General features: G+C 49.0%; 4 protein-coding genes across 5 annotated transcripts; 2 read left to right on the forward strand and 2 right to left on the reverse strand.

Moving 5' to 3' along the window:
• Nucleotides 1-319: 319 nt before the first annotated feature.
• atp6v1e1b (ATPase H+ transporting V1 subunit E1b) lies at nt 320-4,932 on the reverse strand. The gene is made up of 9 exons (XM_028954535.1): nt 4,742-4,932; nt 4,073-4,138; nt 3,887-3,996; nt 3,718-3,784; nt 2,672-2,761; nt 2,405-2,473; nt 2,058-2,152; nt 1,882-1,969; nt 320-846 (listed from the first exon to the last, which is right to left on the reverse strand). The coding sequence occupies exons 1-9, from the start codon at nt 4,772-4,774 to the stop codon at nt 784-786; spliced, it is 681 nt and encodes a 226-aa protein (XP_028810368.1). The 5' UTR covers nt 4,775-4,932; the 3' UTR covers nt 320-783.
• A 200-nt stretch (nt 4,933-5,132) lies between these two features.
• On the forward strand, nt 5,133-11,637 carry LOC114764755 (RAD50-interacting protein 1-like). 2 transcript variants are annotated; one of them, XR_003742544.1, is made up of 13 exons: nt 5,133-5,350; nt 5,567-5,808; nt 5,890-6,063; nt 6,143-6,283; nt 6,849-7,005; nt 7,086-7,196; nt 8,016-8,241; nt 8,326-8,463; nt 8,575-8,774; nt 8,861-9,078; nt 9,430-9,513; nt 9,592-9,710; nt 11,315-11,447. XR_003742544.1 is itself a non-coding variant. In XM_028954651.1 (13 exons), the coding sequence occupies exons 1-13, from the start codon at nt 5,201-5,203 to the stop codon at nt 11,526-11,528; spliced, it is 2,271 nt and encodes a 756-aa protein (XP_028810484.1). In that variant the 5' UTR covers nt 5,133-5,200; the 3' UTR covers nt 11,529-11,637. The 2 variants fall into 2 exon arrangements, 1 of the variants encoding a protein (XP_028810484.1); XM_028954651.1 differs by having other exon boundaries at nt 9,333-9,513; nt 11,315-11,637.
• Nucleotides 11,638-11,842: 205 nt separating this feature from the next.
• Nucleotides 11,843-13,903, reverse strand: LOC114764756 (ragulator complex protein LAMTOR4). The gene is made up of 4 exons (XM_028954652.1): nt 13,827-13,903; nt 13,627-13,707; nt 12,512-12,629; nt 11,843-12,281 (listed from the first exon to the last, which is right to left on the reverse strand). Exons 1-4 carry the CDS (start codon nt 13,827-13,829, stop codon nt 12,184-12,186), a joined length of 300 nt encoding a protein of 99 aa, XP_028810485.1. The 5' UTR covers nt 13,830-13,903; the 3' UTR covers nt 11,843-12,183.
• A 441-nt stretch (nt 13,904-14,344) lies between these two features.
• Nucleotides 14,345-15,393, forward strand: LOC114765143 (V-type proton ATPase subunit F). Its single transcript, XM_028955230.1, has 2 exons — nt 14,345-14,592; nt 14,853-15,393. Exons 1-2 carry the CDS (start codon nt 14,435-14,437, stop codon nt 15,052-15,054), a joined length of 360 nt encoding a protein of 119 aa, XP_028811063.1. The 5' UTR covers nt 14,345-14,434; the 3' UTR covers nt 15,055-15,393.
• Nucleotides 15,394-18,724: the final 3,331 nt, after the last annotated feature.

An 18,724-nucleotide genomic window follows, 5' to 3' on the forward strand; every position in this document is an offset into this window, starting at 1 on the left:
CTGCTAAAACGGGAACTTTTATTAAAGCAATAAGCCGCCCGAGGCCGCGCGTTATGGCGACATCACGGGTCAGTGCGTGACGCGCTGCCTTTTCTCCTTTTTCCCCCCCATTCATTTGATTAGTTCGGGATAAGCAATACGCTTCCAATCACGTTTTATTGAGCATCATAAATTTGGCTGCAAGAAAAAAAAAAAAAAAAAAAAACATCTTTTATAGCCTTATAATTAAATTTTATTTCTCTGGCTCCAGTTTGTCTTCGTGTTTGATCTTGTGCACCACAAAAAAAAAAAAAAAAAAAAAAAACACTGAAATCGCTGCTCTACTAATTTCATCTTTAATGACAACATGCAGGCCACCAACAACACCAGCATTTATTTGTACATCAACGCATTCTTTGCACACGGGACAAAGCAGCATCAGCACGTTAAGAGTGTGAACATTGGATTCTGCAACGTGGGATTTCTTCCCTCGACGCCCCACTAAATGTTGACCAGACGTGGCCCGAGTGGCCGGTGACCACGAACCAGAGACTTCTTTCACGCTGGCAGATGACCAGCCATTGTCCAGATCACGGTCATGTGAAATCTATTATTCACAAACAAAACCACTCACAACACACACACACACACACGGTCTTTTCTTCAGCTTGAGGGGGAATGCAGGCCGCTGCAGTCGAACACAGGAATGTTTTACACAACATTAATAAAATAACATCCAATAAACATCGGGAGAAAACAAGGGGCCGTTCACCCCCGGCTGCGCAGCCACGTCTTGCTAAATGCCTAGTCCAGGAACTTCCGGTTCTGGTTGGCGCCGAACAGTGCCACCCTGATCTCTGGCATCATCTGGAACAAGAGCGAGAGAGAGAGAGAGAAAAGCACATGAGAACATGACGCGTCATCAGATAGTCAAGTACAGCAGGGGCGGGGCAGAAGATGCTAAGATTCTGAGAAGCAAGTTTTGAGCCCAGCAACGTCCAGATTTCTCCACACCAGTTGAGAATCTGGCACATCAGCCAACGGTGGGTTCAGTCATGGTTTCCAAGGATACCACTCGTAAAAATATTCTACAAATTCGGTCCAGTAAAAAAAAAAAAAAAAAAAAAAAAAAAAGGTGGCATTTGACTGCCTCAGAACACAGCTATGCTCTGGACAATCCTTCGCCGATGTTCAGCCACAGGGCCAGATGCAGCATGGGGCAGCGGTGGCCTAGCGGTTAAGGAAGCGGCCCCGTAATCAGAAGGTTGCCGGTTCGAATCCCGATCCGCCAAAGTTGCCACTGAGGTCCCTTTGATCAAAGCACTGTCCCCACACACTGCTCCCTGGGCGCCTGTCATGGCTGCCCACTGCTCACTCAGGGTGATGGTTAAATGCAGAGGACACATTTCGTTGTATCACCGTGTGCTGTGAATCACAATCACTTCACTTTAAGCATTCCGACATGGTTTTATTCAGTTAGTTAAAGGCATTGTTTGATTATTAGCCTGACTATTTGGTACGTAGTTATTTTTCTGTGCCTGGTGAGACTCTCCCTATAACAGTATTTCCTGGTGAGAGTCCCAGCGTGTCTGCAGAACTGGCCACTTGTCTCCATCGGGGGCAGTGGTGGTCTAGCGGATATGGAAACAGACCCATAATCCCAAGGTTGCCGGTTCAAATCCCGAGCCGCAAGGTGCCACTGAGCAAAAGCACCGTCCCACCACACTGCTGTCCGGGCGTCTGCTGTCATGGCTGCCCACTGCTCACCAAGGGGGATGGGTTAAATACAGACGGCACATTTCGTTGTGTCACCGTGAGCTGTGCTTCAGTGTTTCACAATGACAATCAGTTCACTTTCGCTTTTCTTTCTTTAATTCATTTCTTTGCTGCACCTCTCTGTACCTGCTGAGCCATGAGGTCCAGCCTGCTCTCCAGGGTGTTGGAGACCTTGATCTTCCCGTCACCATTGTAGATTTCAATACCACCGCAGCTGCAAACACACGAGCAGACCCAGTGAGTATGGGCACGGCCGTGATGACGGTCACAGCGCAGGGTGGGCAGATCCACAGGCTACATACATCTCTGGGGAGAGGAAGTTCTCCTGATCCACACGGACCTCCAAGTTGTTCTTAGCAACTGCTTTGTAGGCAGGAATGTTCTTCTGAACTGAGGCCTGAAAAAAAAAAAAAAAAAAAAAAAAAAAAAAAAACGATATCATCAAATTTTAACAAATTCAGACAGGAGACAGGAAGTTCCAGTCATAATTCTATAATCACGGCCACCGCCTCGGGGAAGTTCTGTGGGGAAGTTCTAAGCAGCTCCACTTATTCAGAAATGAATTAAAACCACTAAAACCCCATGACTCTAAAACGGAGCCATGAAATTATGAAATGTATTGAGAAGCACACAGAGAGTGAAGACTGACCTGCACCAAAGCCAGGTCCTGCTTGCGGCATCGGATGGTCACTCTGGGCTCCAGCAGCTGGAAGAAACCCTGAAAACAGAGGCAGAAAAAGAGGGAAAGTCAGACTGGGCCTGTACACCAGCGCAGCTCTTTACTGCCCCCTAGCAGTCAATGGGGAACAATGGCTGCGTGACCACCATGCAACCAATGAACAAGGCTCAAACTCTCAAGACAGCAGAACAGAAGCGACTAGACTAGAATATATACACTCTCTAAATAGGGTCTCACCTGTAGAACAAGCCCATCCAGCAGTGCAGGGTACCTAGAGGGGTCTTTGGCAACGTTAGCCAGGCGCTGGCGAGCTTCGTTCAGCAACTCCTGTGCACACACACACACACACTCACTTATTTAGTTTCAACAAACCTAGTTCAATATAAACCAACTGATTATATTATTCAGGGGGGAAGAAATCATGAAAAAAAAATCCTTGATAAATAAATAAATACATGTATTAAAAAGAAAAAAAAAAAAAAAAAAGCAATTCTCAAACAAACTGGTACATTTTAAGAAAGATGTACTTCATATAGTAGTATATAGGAACCGCTGGATATGAATGAGATCTTTTAGGTGCTGAAACAAATTTGCTGCACCGTCGCCAGACTCCATATCCATGGTGCTTTACGAAAGCAGCGCTGTTGTACGGGGTGAGTGTGGCCTTGTTCCGATAAAACCCCTGCAATAATATATTCTCTGTATTTATTTGGCTCACCAGCTGCCACGGAATAACAGGAGTTAGTGCCAGAGATTTATAAATGTTGTATATGTGGTCACAATCACCTGAGGACGGTAGCAGATATGTCCAAATCAAATTTAATACTTTTATTTACAACCCGCGAAAAACCCATACGGAAAGGATAGGTACTAAAGACCGGAAGTTTGGGCTTGCGATCATTTACCGCTCAAGCTCGACCCAACTGAAATTATGGAAATAAATTTCCAGATACACCTCCAGTCTGGAATAATAAAGTCAGACTGGGCCGCCGGTGTCAGTTTAGCCCGCTGGTAAACTTAGAGAAAATGACGTGACATCGCTTAAATGTCTGGCGAGTGCAGAATTTAGCCATCTTGCTCCAAGCCCCGCCCCTTCCCTGTTTCTGATTGGCTTATTGGTTGAGAGTGACTGAGATCTGGTGTCAGGTCACTGGGAGAACCTGATATTTATTTATGTATTTTGCAACCACGTCGATGCCACCAGCCCTGTGTATAGTTTGTTGAAACTATACATACGGACAGAACGTGCAAAACACTGAAGAAATGTGCTGAAATACACCAACCGAAATCATGTCATCGCGAGCTTTCAGCACCTTCAGTCTGGCCTGGTTCATCAGATTTGACATCTGGCTGTGGGTGAGAAGGGAATAAACTCCATCATTCCTCTCGCCGGACAGCAGAGATGCCAGAAATACACGGGAAGTTCTAGATGGCAGCGAGGAAGTGACTCACATTTTCTTCTGCTGCTCGATCTGCTTCTCCTTCTTTTCGTAATACTCCATGATCTTCAAGCGCTGGGTTTGCACCAGGCGGCCTTTCTCGATGTTGAACTCCTCCTCTGCCTGTGGGGGCGAGGCAGATCATTTTACATCTCCAATTCACCCCTTTCATTTCGCAGCTGAAACCACAATTCAGTACCTTTGCATCAATTTCTTCTGCTTTCTCATTGGCCTCCTGTTCAATGAAAGCCATCATGTGCTTGATCTATCAAAGGAAAGGGGGAAAGGTGAGTACGTCTCAAACCAAGCATGGAAAATACTCACTGTGACACATTTACACAAATTTATGACTTTCGAAAGAATCAGTGGAACTCATAGTTTAAAACAAACAAATAAATAAATAAATCTGTTAAAAAACGAGGTGCTTAAGTAATCGATTTGTTTATATATATATATATATATATATATATATATACACACACACACACGCATGTGTCATATGGACACCTGATCACGTGACCTCGTCCGTCCGTCCGTCCGTCCTATCGGCCAATCGCACGGCCACATACCACGTGACGTCAAATACAACCTGAATTTTTATTATAAGCGTTTACCATACACGGCGGTGATGACCAATTCTCTAATTATATTTTGGTCAGTAGTAATAACAGTTAAGTCCACTAAGCAAGAACTAAGCGTCTACTAGATGACTAAAAACGGTATTTTTCTCATTATGTGACGGCTTAATTCATATTTAAAATGACATGCTGATTTACAGTAACATAACAACGATGACGTCGTCGAGGACGACGACGATGATGATGATGATAATGATGTTGTTGTTCGGGGTGAAGGTTAAACGTCTCACCTGCTTCTGCACGTCCGCGTCGCTCAGCGCCATGGTGCCGGGATAAAGGAGGCTGCAGACGGGGGAAACCGGAGCGGATAACGACGAAACACCCTCGAACGCGACGACGAAGCCCGAACGGGACCTGAAGCGGACTCTTCAGCGCGAACAGCTGCCGCAGGGATCAGCTGATCCTCTCTGATCACGTGGTGACCGCGCACTTCCGGTCCTGAGCACCAGCGGCATAATAATAAAACTATTATAATAACCAAAAATATATATACATAAAACAAAAGCCGTGCTTTGTGAGAGATGGTTTATCTTTTTTTTTCATTTGTCTGTTCACAGGCGGCCGTGTGTTGCGGCGCGGCGCCTGTTTCGCTTTTGGCCGCTAGGCGGCGCCGGCGCTCCCGGCGGTTGTGGACGCCACGGGGAGAAGAAGACGCGTTGACGTGGTGGAGGAGAGAAGCCGTCGCGGACATGGCTGCGCCCGCGGCGGAGGTGCCCGGCGTGAGGGAGCGCGTCCTCCGCCTGCTGGAGGAGGAGCTGGGCGGGGACGTGAGGTCGCTGAAGAAGGTCGGCGCGATGCTGGACCAGCTGGCGGCGGAGAACAGAGTTGTGGAGGAGCAGGTGCGTCTCTGGTTCTTGCGTCCTCGGTAGGTCCTCGGTTCGATGCCAGGTAGAAACAGACCCCTTTCGAACTACTACTGTGTCCCTGAGCAGGACACTTAACCCTGAGTGTCTCCAGGGGGACTGTCTCTGTCACTACTGATTGTAAGGCGCTCAGGTAAATGTAAATTGTGTTTATTGTGATCGTGTTGACCGTGTGGCCTGTCTGTTTTGCAGGTGCTGAGCGCGTCCAGCTCGGTGCCACTGCGGGTGGCCGCCGCGCTGTCCGCGGCTGAGGCGTCTCGGGCGGAGCTGCAGGGCCTCCTGCAGAAGGAGGCGGCTCTGTCGGCGAGGCTGCAGCGGCACCTCCACGGGGCCCGGGCGTGGACGGAGAGCCTGGGCGGAACGTTCGGCCAGCTGGACGCGATAGAGCGCCACATGAAGTACCTGCAGTGCCTGGGCCGCGTCGAGGAGCTCAGGTGAGTCCCGGCGGCGGAGGAGGTGAATGTCTCGGCGACGCCCGCCTCACGCCCGCCGCCTCTGTTCTGATGTTCACCCAGCGACGGCATCCAGCAGTGTCTGATGACCGGCAGCATGTGGGAGGCGGTCAGGGCCGTGGCCGCCATGGCCAGCCTGGACGTGAGCCTGCAGGAGTCCGGCTGCAGCCACCTGCGAGGATTCCTGAGGGAAACGCTGCGCTTCTGGCACAGGATCCTCAAAGACAGGCTGGACAGGTATTCACGTGCCCCGTGGGATTCTGGGACGGAACATCTGCTTGTCCGAGCACGTTCTCTCCCTCCCTCTCTCTCTCAGCGATTTTGGGGAGGTGCTGACGCAACTCCACTGGCCCTTCACGTCACCCCCGACTCCGTCCCTCACCGCTCCCGCCAACGGCCAGGAGCTCGGCACGCAGCTGGAGGTGCTGGTGTCTCAGCTGGTGGCGCTGCAGAGCTCGTATCCTGCACCACTGCTCGAGGGGTGGTAGTAGCCTAGCGGGTAACACACTCGCCTATGAACCAGGAGACCCAGGTTCAAATCCCACCTACTACCATCGTGTCCCTGAGCAAGACACTTAACCCTGAGCGTCTCCGGGGGGACTGTCCCTATAACTACTGATTATAAGGGTGTCTGATAAATGCTGCAAATGTAAATGTAAATGCACCACAGCATTTACCAGACGCCCTTGTCCAGAGTGATATAAAGTGAAGTGATTGTCATTGTGAACCACAGCACATGGTGCACACGGTGAAATGTGTCCTCTGTATTTAACCGTCACCCTTGGTGAGCAGTGGGCGGCCATGACAGGCGCCCGGGGAGCAGTGTGTGGGGACGGTGCTTTGCTCAGTGGCACCTTGGCGGATCGGGATTCGAACCGGCAACCTTCTGATTATGGGGCCACAGTCCCCCCTGGAGACACTCGGGGTTAAGTGTCTCTTTCCTGCTCGAGTGACCAAACATGTTCTGTTTGCTTCTAAAGTTGATTTGTGCACATCGCTATTTTCCCTGACTCCCGTCCCAGCGATGATCTTACGGCAGAAAAGGAGGCGGCGAGCTCGCGTCCGGGCGTGGCGCACTCGTCCCCACTCTCCCTGCCCATCCAGATCATGCTGCTGCCCCTCAACAAGAGGTTCAGGTACCACTTCAGCGGAAACCGACAGACCAACTCGCTGAACAAGGTTGGAAGGTCTGAGCAGGAGAAGATGGGCTTCCCGCGCTGCAAACCTGTGACGCTAACGTCCCCTCCTCTCTTAACCAGCCGGAATGGTACCTGACGCAGGTTCTCATGTGGATGGGATACAACTCCGGCTTCATGGATGAGAAGATCCAGCCCATCCTGGATCATACGGGCATCGACATCAACGCCAAGGTATGAAGACGCACACAGATCAACTCGGGAGCACAATGTGCAGGTGTGATGAAATATAATGATCATCATTAGATTGGGCTAGGAGTTTTAATTGTGTTTTAATGGATTATTAAGAGGCTACAGTTATTGCATTGTATGTATTTTTTTTGTATGATACTCATGAGAAATTTGCAACATTGACAATTGTAATATAAAAGTGTGTGTATATATGCATATATATGTATATATATATGTGTGTGTGTGTGTATAGATATATATACACACACACACATAAATGTCAATATATAAGTGTTTATATATACAGTACAGGTCAAAAGTTTGGACACCTTCTCATTCAATGTGTTTTCATTATTTTCATGACCATTTACGTTGGTAGATTCTCACTGAAGGCATCAAAACTATGAATGAAGTGAGCTGGACCAACAAGTGCTAAACACCTCTGGGAACTCCTTTAAGACTGAAGTTCATCGAGAGAATGCCAAGAGTGTGCAAAGCAGGAATCAGAGCAAAGAAACTAGAATATAAAACATGTTTTCACTTATTTCACCTTTTTTTGTTAAGTACAGAACTCCACATGTGTTCATTCATAGTTTTGATGCCTTCAGTGAGAATCTACCAACGTAAATGGTCATGAAAATAAAGAAAAGACATTGAATGAGAAGGTGTCCAAACTTTTGGCCTGTACTGCATATATATGTGTGTTTGTGTTTTTATATATAACACACACATGTGTGTTTTGTGTGCATTTAAAATACATACTTTGGCAGTGCTATTTTCATTCCCAGCCTGGGTTCTTGTGTCTTTGTCCTCGGCGGCCAGGTGGAACTTTGTCGGGGGCTCCTGTCCCTCGCCCAGGAGAAGCTGGCGTCAGACGCGGCTCGTCTTCTGTATGACGACGCTCTCTTCTGCCACCTGGTGGACGAGGTGCTCCAGTTCGAGAAGGAGCTCCGGACCACCCACGCGTACCCCAGCTCTCTGCCCGGCGCGCTGCACGTCCTGCTGGACGAGTCCGTCTTTCAGAAGTGGCTCAGTGTGGAGCGGAAAAGTGAGTTGCCCACCAGTCCAGTCCAGAACGCTGGAGACCCGCGCAGATGTTCCGTGTAAACGTGGCACCGTGTCCCTCCTGCAGTGGCGGTGGAGAAGGTGGACGCCATGCTGTCCGCTGAGGGTGCGTGGAGCTCACAGTACAAGGACGTCTCAGACGTGGATGAGCTGAAGGCACCGGACTGTGCAGAGACGTTCATGACGCTTCTGTTGGTCATCACAGGTGAGGCAGACGTCACACTTTGTCCAGCGATACTAGTTTCTATTTTTAAACGTATAGAATTTTCGGTGGACGTTGAGGTGAAACTGACCGTTTCTCCGGCCCGCCCGCCAGACCGGTATCGCTCGCTCCCGTCCCCGCAGGCCCAACTCAGCTTCCTGGCCCTGCAGCGGGAGCTGGTGGACGACTTCCGCATCCGCCTCACTCAGGTGATGAAGGAGGAGTCCCGGAACCCGCTCGGCGGCCGCTACTGCGCCATCCTCAACGCCGCCAACTACATCTCCACCGTGCTCAGCGACTGGAGCGACAACGTGGTAAGAGCAGTAAAGCATCCGTTCTTCGGCCTCGGGCACGCAGTGCGGCAGGACGTAAAGGCCGCGCCCCTTCGCGGTTCCTGTAGTTCTTCCTGCAGCTGCAGCAGGCCGCCGTGGCCCTCGGGGACGAGGTGATGGGACCGCTGGGGGCCACAGAGGCCGGGCGGCTGGCGTCGCTGGAGGGGTCGCTGTTTGAGGGGCTGCTGGGGCTGCTGGAGCGTCTCCGCGGTGACATGCTGGGCCGACTGCTGGACGCCGTCATGAGAGACGTGCAGGAAAAGGCCCAGCCCTACAGCAGGGACCGGTGAGTTTCATTCGAATGAAGATTTTAACATTTACGGCATTTACCAGACGCCCTTATCCAGAGCGCCTTACAGTCAGTAGTTACAGGGACAGTCCCACCCTGGAGACACTCAAAGTTAAGTGTCCTGCTCAGGGACACGATGGTAGTAAGTGGGGTTTGAACCTGGGTCTTCTGGTTCACAGGCGAGTGTGTTACCCACTAGGCTACTTTATGAATTATTTCTGTAAAAAAAAAGAATACACTCGCTGCTCCAGGTGGCTCTCGCTGCCTGCCCAGGGCGACCAGGCGGCCATGTCTCTGTCCAGCTCGGCATGTCCCATGATGCTTTGCCTGCGGGACCACCTGCTGCAGCTGCAGCAGCGTCTTTGCCTGCCTCTCTTCCAGATGTTCTGGCAGGGACTGGCCGAGAAGCTGGACCTCTTCATCTACCAGGAAGTGAGTTTTTTTACGCTATTTCCTAACTTTCAGTTAAACGTGGAGTTATTGACTGTGTGATGTCACTGCCTTGCTCAGGTCATCCTGTACAACCATTTTAACGAGGGCGGGGCCGCTCAGCTGCACTTCGACATGACCAGAAACCTCTTTCCGCTGTTCGGACACTACTGCAAGCGGCCGGAAAACTTCTTCAAACAGTAAGTTGCGTGTTGGTGGCTGGCCTACCTACTTTACAACAACGGTAGTCGTGCCAGTGGTGGCCTAGCGGGTAAGGAAATGGACATGTAATCGGAAGGTTGTGGGTTCGAACCCCGAACCCTGGATCAAGGCTCCGTCCCCACACACTGCTCCGCAGGCGCCTGTCATGGCTGCCCACTGCTCACCAAGGGTGACTGTTAAAAGCAGAGGACACGTTTCACCATGTGCTGTGCTGCAGTGTTTCACAATGACAATCACTTAACTTTCACTCATAACCAGTCATAACCTCAGGTTACAGTTTAGTTTTATGGTCCTTTTGCTTTTGGTCCCCTAAAAAGTGGGAGGCAAATATACAAAACTGTTGTGATTCCTACACCGTTCACCTAATTTGGATGTAAATACCCTCAAGATAAAGCACATCTTGTTGGAATTGTGTCGATGTCCCAATATTTATGGAGTTGACTGAACATGAACATGATTGCAATGTAAGGAAGAATTAAAAGTTATAAAGTGTCGTCTGGTGGGCATCATCTGCAAACCACAGAATATTTGCAGTTGTTTGTGTGGAGGGAATAGAGCCATCGGGACATCACACCTGACACGCCCATTTATGACGTCTTGACATTCAGGATGGCCGCTGATGGCCGGGTACATTAACACTTAAATGTAAATGAGTTTAGCTACTCAGCTGTTCGAACATCTAGTGGAAGTTCGCTCCACCACTTCAGAGCCAAGATGGAGAAGAGTCTAGATGAATGCCTTTCTAGTACCTCGAGAGATGGTGGAGCAGGGCTGGAGGATTGGAGAGATCGAGGTGCAGAGCGAGGAGTGATGACCCTTCCTTGGCTTTGAAGGCCAGAATCGGTATTTTCATGCAGCAGCTACAGCAAGCTAGTGGAAGGAAAGCAGCAGTGGAATGGTGTGGGAGAATTAAGTGTCTCCAGGCTGTCCCTGTAACTACTGATTTGTAAGGTGCTCTGGATAAGGGCGTCGGCTAAATGTTGTAAATGTGAAGGCCAGCCGTGAATGCAGGTGAGAGATGCTCTGAGAGACAAGGTCTCGGTCGAGTGCTTTCATGAAGAGTCGTTCACAGGTCGAGAATGGTGGAGCGGGTATCAGTTCAGAGGTCAGTAGAGTCTGGGATGGGCCTGTAATGGACGGTTAAGATTGCTGACAAGTCTGTGGTCTTCCTTGGATGGAGACTGTACACTTTTCCCTTCTCCATAACCACGGCGTTAGTAGCCAAGTGGGTAAGATACTACATTACATTTACGGCAAGAGCGACTTACATTCAATAGTTACAGGGACAGTCCCCCCCAGGGTTAAGTGTCTTGGTCAGGGACACAATGGTAGTAAGCGGGATTTGAACCTGGGTCTTCTAATTTTATAGGCGAATGTTTTACCCACTAGGATATTACCACCCATAATCGCACTTACTACCATCGTGTCCCTGAGCAAGACACTTAACCCTGAGTGTCTCCAGGGGGGGACTGTCCCTGTAACTATGGATTGTAAAGGCGCTCTGGATGAGGACGTCTGATAAATGGCGTAACCCACGACCAACTTTGGGAAAATAGCATGACTCTTTCTATCATCCCTGCAGTGTGAAGGAGGCCTGCATAATTCTCACGCTGAACGTGGGCTCCGCTCTTCTGCTACGCGACGTCCTGCGGGAGGCAGAGGAGCATGACCCTGTGACCCCTGGCGGCCAGCAGCCCAGTCCCCAGTCGGCTCTCAACGAGCAAGGCGTGTATCAGCTTGCCCCGTCCGACGTACTGATCCTGCTCGGCCTCAGGGCTTCCTGGCCGGGACAGTGACTACACTAATGACAACTGACCACCATTTTGTTGTGTATCTCTCGTTTTGTGTATTAAAACTACCCTGTTAAAAAAAATGCAGCAACTATTAAATCGACATGGTACGAGATATCGTCACACCAAGAGTTGAGAGCAGATCTTGATAATCATGGGCTCATGGGTCAGTCTGAACAAAGGCACGTGAGAAAAGAGCGAAGAGCATTGCCAGCTGAAACATATCAACCAACGTAATGCCGATGCAGTGAAAACCTACAAGCATCTCAGCAGACTTAAAAAAAAATAAATAAAATAAATAACTTTAATGTCTCATCCAATAAATTATCCAAAGACAGAGGAACATTTATTTCAAATGATATGCCAAGCTGATTTGTCAAAATAGACCGAAAAAAAGTCAAAGTTTGACAGTTTTACGCAACAAACGAGCAGGAAGAAAATGGTGAGAACTGACACTTATTAAAAAAGCAGAATAAAGTAAAACACCAGAAGTGTACAGTAGACTCATGTTTCCATGGGAGAAATACAACAGTATGTGCGTGTTGGAATTAGTAGAGCAAGGTGGGTAACGGCTCCTCCAAAACTCACACACGCAACCTATTGTCCTTCAGCGTTCAGAAATCCGCAGGCGAGTGCGTGTTCCCATTCAAAGACGTGACCGCTAGACGTTCACAGGCTCCCGCTGGATGTTCTGTCTCTTCACCACAAACACCTTCTGGCCGGAGACGGTCACCACGTACACGTAGTCGTCAAACATCACTGCAGAGGTGACAAGTAAAGAAAGCTTTATGACCTTTCATGGCTTGGATACAGCATGATTCACTCGTCATGGTAAATTTTTACAAACTGCAATTTAAACTAAAATTTACTCCGAAGTGATGTTTGTTATTTGCAGGAAGTTCGATGTTCATGTTTTAGTAGAAATGCACAAATAACAAATCTTAACACTTTGTTCGATGATGGCCTGGGGACGACGTACTGAGACCCACCGGTCATGCGTTTAAACGGAGGCTCCGCCGCTCCACGAAGTCGGAACCTGCAGGCAGTCCGGACCATCTGCATGACGACCCCCGCCGTGTGCTCGTCATTCTCCAGCTCTCCTGCAGACTGCACGGGACAGAACCCAAACAATCCAGCCACGTTGTGAAGAAGAAAGACAGAAGGGGGCGTGGAAGGTTCATAGTTCATATGGCATTACGTTTATAAATCTGGACTACCTCACCACAGTACGTGAGAACTCGGGCGGTCTGTATATAGTATAGGAGTCCCACAAGGAGCGGTTCTGGCACCTCTCTTCTTCACCATCTACAGTGAAGACTTCACTCACAACTACACCAACTTCCTACGGAAGGTCTCTGACGCAATTGTCGGCCTCATCACGAATGGGGACGACAAGGAGTACAGAGAACAGACACAGGACTTTGTGGACTACCTCCAGATAAACACTGGCAAGACAAAGGAGCTGGTGGTAGACTGCACTCTACAACCACTGAACATCTAGGGTGTGGACCTTGAGGCTTTGGAGAGCTTGGTGTTCATCTGAAAAATAAACTGGCCCGGACTCGCAACTCGGATGCCCTCTACAGGCAAGGGCAGAGCAGGCTGTACCTCAGGTCTCAGGTCAGACTCAGGTCTGGCCTCAGCCATCTTTTATGGTGTGGTCTGCTGGGGAGGTAGCATCTCTGCTGGGAGATCTCTCAGGAAGAGACTGAACAGGCTGCTCCGGAGGGCCAGCTCTATTCTAAGGATGCCCCCTGGACCCAGTGGGGGTGGTGAGTGACAGGAGAATGGTGTCATCCCTGATGGACAACATCTCCCACCCCACAGAGAAGACCCTGACAGCAGCGAGCAGCTCCTTCAGTGGCAGGCTGCGGTACCCACAATGTGGGACGGAGAGATTCAGAAGGTCTTTCCTGCCAACCGCTGTCCACACATACATACAAAGACTAACACACACGCATGCAATACTCCATAGTGTTTTCTAATATATATATATATATATATATATATATATATATACACACTGCACTTATAAAGGATTTTCTCACATTCAGCTTGGATCTTATCTAAAAGCATTTGGACCATCACGGTTCCGTCCACTTACGGCCAGAACTCCGTCGTCGCTGATCACCAGGTACCCGAGCTGATCCGGAATTCGCTCCAGGCCCTGCGTCAGAGCCGCGGTCTACCGACAAAAAAACCCCATCAAACCGTCAGTTTATCCCGAAGCGGCGACTTTCATCCCCACGAGGAAGCACACAGAGACCAAATATAAAGTAAGGTGGGAACCGGACGCATATTTACCATCTTAAGGCGTTGAACAAGACAGCCGCTCTGCCTGATCCCTTTACGTCCCTCACATCACGTGACGGGAATGTCATATGACATCAAGCAGATCCGCGTCGCACACGAATGACGTCATCGTTTTATATTTTTTCGTTTTAAATCCAACACGTTGCAGGTTTCATAAAGAGCACTATCGCTTTCACGGCAAAGCACATTATTCATTCTGTATGGTTTATATAAATATACTCTTGATTTTTTTTACCACTGTTTGACCTTTGTGTGACCTTTGATTCGAACGTTCGTTTTAGAACGCTGCATTTTTTATCAGTGATTTATTTGGTGTTAGAGTGTTGTTTCCACCAGCACTTCGTGGCATGTGCCGTTTTAACAGCGCCTAAATCGTTAGTTAAAGTAAACCCATTGTTGGCTGATCTGGGATCAGGTTTCCGCGACCCTATCCTCGCCTTGAACCTGGTAAAGAAAAGCAGTCAGCTGATCTCAGGCCAGTCAAAGCGACAGCGGAGGCGGCGCTGTCAGCTGACCGGACCACGTGATTGGCCGGAGAAGACGCTGGAAGCGCTCGCGTTTCCTCTCGGTAGATTCGGACCGCGGGACCCGGACGCTCCATGGCAGGACGCGGCAAGTTGATCGCCGTCATCGGCGACGAGGACACGTGCACCGGCTTCCTGCTCGGCGGAGTCGGGGAGCTGAACAAGAACCGCAAGCCCAACTTCCTGGTGGTGGAGAAGGACACCAGCATCACGGAGATCGAGGAGACCTTCAAGTCAGCGCCACCGCCTTCAATCGCGTCGAAACAGTTTTTGCACATAAATGCGACGTGATCGATCGCAGCATCAGTAAATAGATATTATATAACGATCCTGTGATCTAATAGTACGGACTTGCCACTGATTGGCTGTTAGTGTTTACATAGATTACATTAATATATATTTATTTTTTCTCATTGTCTCTATTGTCTGACTATCTAATGATAACTATTTTGTAATGAAATGTAATATATGTGCGTCCTTGCTCGTCCGACAGGAGTTTCCTTGCCCGCAACGATATTGGCATCATCCTCATCAACCAGTTTGTGGCAGAGATGATTCGCCACGCCATCGATGCCCATCTGCAGTCCATCCCGGCAGTTCTGGAGATCCCCTCCAAAGAGCATCCGTACGACGCCTCCAAGGACTCCATCCTGCGCCGGGCCAGGGGCATGTTCTCCGCCGAGGACTTCCGATAAGCGTGGCCCGTTGGTGCGGTGTGCTACAGCGGCTTTCTCTCTTATTCACAGTAATGTTGCCCCTAAAGTAGTTTTTCTTTTCGTGTGTAAAACCTACACGAATGCACAAACAATGGTTAGTTGTGTGTTGTCTTGATGTGTGTGCACGGTCTTCTAATAGTTTCCGTCATTGTGAGCTTTTAATCGAATCTCCATTGTCATGTGATGAGAAGAAGGGACCGCAATGCAACACGCTGCATTCCTTTTATCGCCATTGTAAATGTTCTTGCTTTTCCATCCTCTTGTTCAGTTGTCTGGTGCGGTGTTGAAAATTGCATTAAATTATTATTGTGCTCTCGAGTTCCGTGTGGTCTTATTTATCTCGTTCTGGAGGTCTGGTTGAGGGCAGCAGTACTCAAGGGAAACAGTTTATGATATGTAATCATATATAGTTAGTTGTAAAGGTTTTCCATGCAAATGAAAATACTGCCGCTTGGCAACAAAGCCATTTACATTACTCAGAGCCCTTATTATACCGGAACTGGTTACTTCATTGGTGGTAACACGAAAGCACGTTGCAAATCGCTCTGGATAGTTGTACTGACCAGTGTAAACCTACAAATATACGTTTTTAATAAATGGGGCGGTGGTGGTTAAGGAAGCGGCCCCGTGATCAGAAGGTTGCCGGTTCGAATCCCAATTCGCCAAGGTGCCGCTGAGCAAAGCACCGTCCCCACACGCTGCTCCCCGGGTGCCTGTCATGGCCGCCCACTGCTCACTCAGGGTGATGGGTTAAATGCAGAGGACAAATTTCACTGTGTGCTGTGCTGCAGTGTTTCACAATGGCAATCACTTCACTTCATCATTTAAATACCTCATGGCGTTAAGTCTTTTTTTAAACACAGGCCCTGTTTTATTCGATCAACGTAACACACATATTGTAAACTTTCTCTAATCTCCATAATTATATTTATTCAAAACAGACCAATATTCACACACTTTTACTTTATTGTCGCTCTTGGATAATTTGGAGAGATATACGAGATCGCAAGAAGGGTGGTAGTAGCCTAGTGGGTATCACACTCGCCTATGAACCAGAAGACCCAGGTTCAAACCCCACGTACTACCATTGTATCCCTGAGCAAGACACTTAACCCTAAGTTGCTCCAGGGGGGGACTGTCCCTGTAACTATTAATTTTAATTTTTTTGGATAAGGATGCTCTGGATAAGGGCGTCTGATAAATGCTATAAATGTAAATGAATATTTAAATGAACTGATAACCTGTCTTATGTATAGAAACTACAAGAGAGTGAATAATAAGATTGTATTCATAGTTGGGGTCCTAGTGAACCAGAACAAAACAAAATAAGTCGCTCTGGATAAGGGCGTCTGCCAAATGCCTTAAATGTAAATGGCTTAAATGTAAATGTTAAATGTCCACGACAGGCGGACATGACCGGACATGTAGCGGCGGGCCTGACGCCGGAAATACGCAAGCGGAAGCGCTTTTATTTCCGTCTTCCGGCCTCCGGGAGTATTTATCCCCGGGCCGTCGGCGACGTTGCTCAGACGCGGGTTCGGAGGAGGAGGACGAGTTACGGAAGCGCCGCCGCCGTGTCGGGATGTGTAGAGACGCCATGGACTTCGAGAAGCGCCGTAAGGCGGGATCCGCCGCGGGGAAGAAGAAGAAGAAGCGACCCGGAAACCGCCACCCGGGCGCCATGGCGCCGCCGAACAGCACGCAGTACCTCATGGAACTGGCGTACCGCGACCTCGCCGAGCGGCCCGGGCCGCCCGAAGACGAGCGGACTCTGGACTTCCAGCGGCGGGACTTCGAGCACTTTCTGAGCGAGATGTGAGGCGGGCCCGAACCCGCGGACCCGAACGGGACAGAACTCGCCGGACGTCGCGGCGACCAGCGCGCCGTCGTGTGTCGGTATACCCGCTGTTCGGTACAAAGCGGCCGCGGCTTCTCCCCGCCGCGCCATGATTCTGACGCTGTCGGCTTTTCCCTTTCTCAGCGGCCGCGCCGACGCGGGAGGCTCCGCCCACTCCGCCCCAGGCCACGCCCCGCGCCCACCTGGTCTCCAGGTAAACCTGTATAGTGTCTTTTTTTGAGACCCCGCCCCCCCCTCCTTTGCAGGTGAGCAGCTGCGCTGGCCGCCATCTTGGCTCTGGAGCTGCGTTCTTCGCAGGAGCCCCGGGGTAAAAGTCCGAGAACTGGCGTAGTGTGGAGAACGTTCGTCATTTGTCGAGTTTGAGCTATGAATGTCGAAGCGTGCGAAATTCTTGAATGCATTATTTGACCGACAATGTAATAAACTATTTTTCTTTGCCGTATTTTGCCTCTTGCCTTTTTTCCACCCTGTCTTATTTCAGAATAGTAAGTTACTGTTTCTATAAAGAAACTGAAGACTTAAGGCCTTAAATTCAGCGTTTTATTAGTCGCATGGTGCCATGGAACATGTGCTTATGGAAGGCCGAATGGGCCATACTTCACCTGTATTTGGCCTTCCATAGAGACCCCTCATATTTATGTGTACACGTTTATCCAACGCAACAGGCATTTGTATGGGTTCCTAGACACACAGATAAACTGTGCACAGATTTCAGATAAGGTTTTTTTTTTTTTTTTTAAATATTAAAAATGAACATCTGTTTACCTGCTTAGTTAAATAACTATAAACACGGGCGTTTATTTATTTATTTTTTATAGATCTGTCAAGAACAGCAATATATACAGGTGTCAGTACAGAAGCTGTGCCTTTATTATTTGAATAACGTTATTTGACAAGAAAAAATAAAATGTAATTTTTGAAATGTAATGCCTTGATCTTTCATTATTACAAAATAAAAAGTCCCGCAACTTCGCTCGTACCGTCAGAGCAGCGTGGTTGTATGTTATGTTTAATACATAGGAACCTAAGTCCCCCAAGAGCACCCCCGCAGTCAAAAGCGGGCAGCCACACTGGGCTCAGCTGTGAACAGGAGGATCGACCATCATGCAGCTGTGTTGAGTTTTGTTCGCCGCCAGATGGCGTCCGTGTTCGGCCTTTTAGGAGAACAGCTGCGAAAGACGCATGTTTAGTTCTCCTTGTTTCATTTAGATCCACGCATACAAGAAGGTACACCCGCTTGTGGATTAGCTGCTGGAGTCTTCCTCTTGTAAGAGGATAAAAGCGTCTGCTCAGTAAAGTAAAGTACTAGTATTTACTTGTGCACAAAGGCCGTGTGGTTAACTCACCCTTCTGCCACTCACACAATAAGTGCCCCCTTCTCTCTCTTACATTTACACTTTTGGCATTTATCAGACGCCCAGACAGTTGAGTGTCTTGCTCAGATTTGAACCTGGGTCTCCTGGTTCATAGGCGAGTGTGTTACCACCCCCTCTCTACCTTACACTCACTATCTGTACGAAGAAGTGAAGCGATTGTCACTTGTGATACACAGCAGCACAGCTCACAGTGCACACAGTGAAATTTGTCCTCTGCATTCAATCATCACCCTTGGTGGGCAGCAGTGTGTGGGGATGGTGCTTTGCACCTTGGTGAATCAGGGTTCGAACCGGCAACCTTCTGATTACGGGGCCGCTTCCTTAACTGCTAGGCCACCACTGCCCCGCATGTCTGTAAACAACATGGGGTTGTGCAATATGATCCTTCTCCTGCTGTTCTTTAGTGCAACTGTCT

The sequence above is a fragment of the Denticeps clupeoides genome, chromosome 15 (genome assembly GCF_900700375.1).
Source record: "Denticeps clupeoides chromosome 15, fDenClu1.1, whole genome shotgun sequence".
Taxonomy (NCBI): Eukaryota; Metazoa; Chordata; class Actinopteri; order Clupeiformes; family Denticipitidae; genus Denticeps; species Denticeps clupeoides.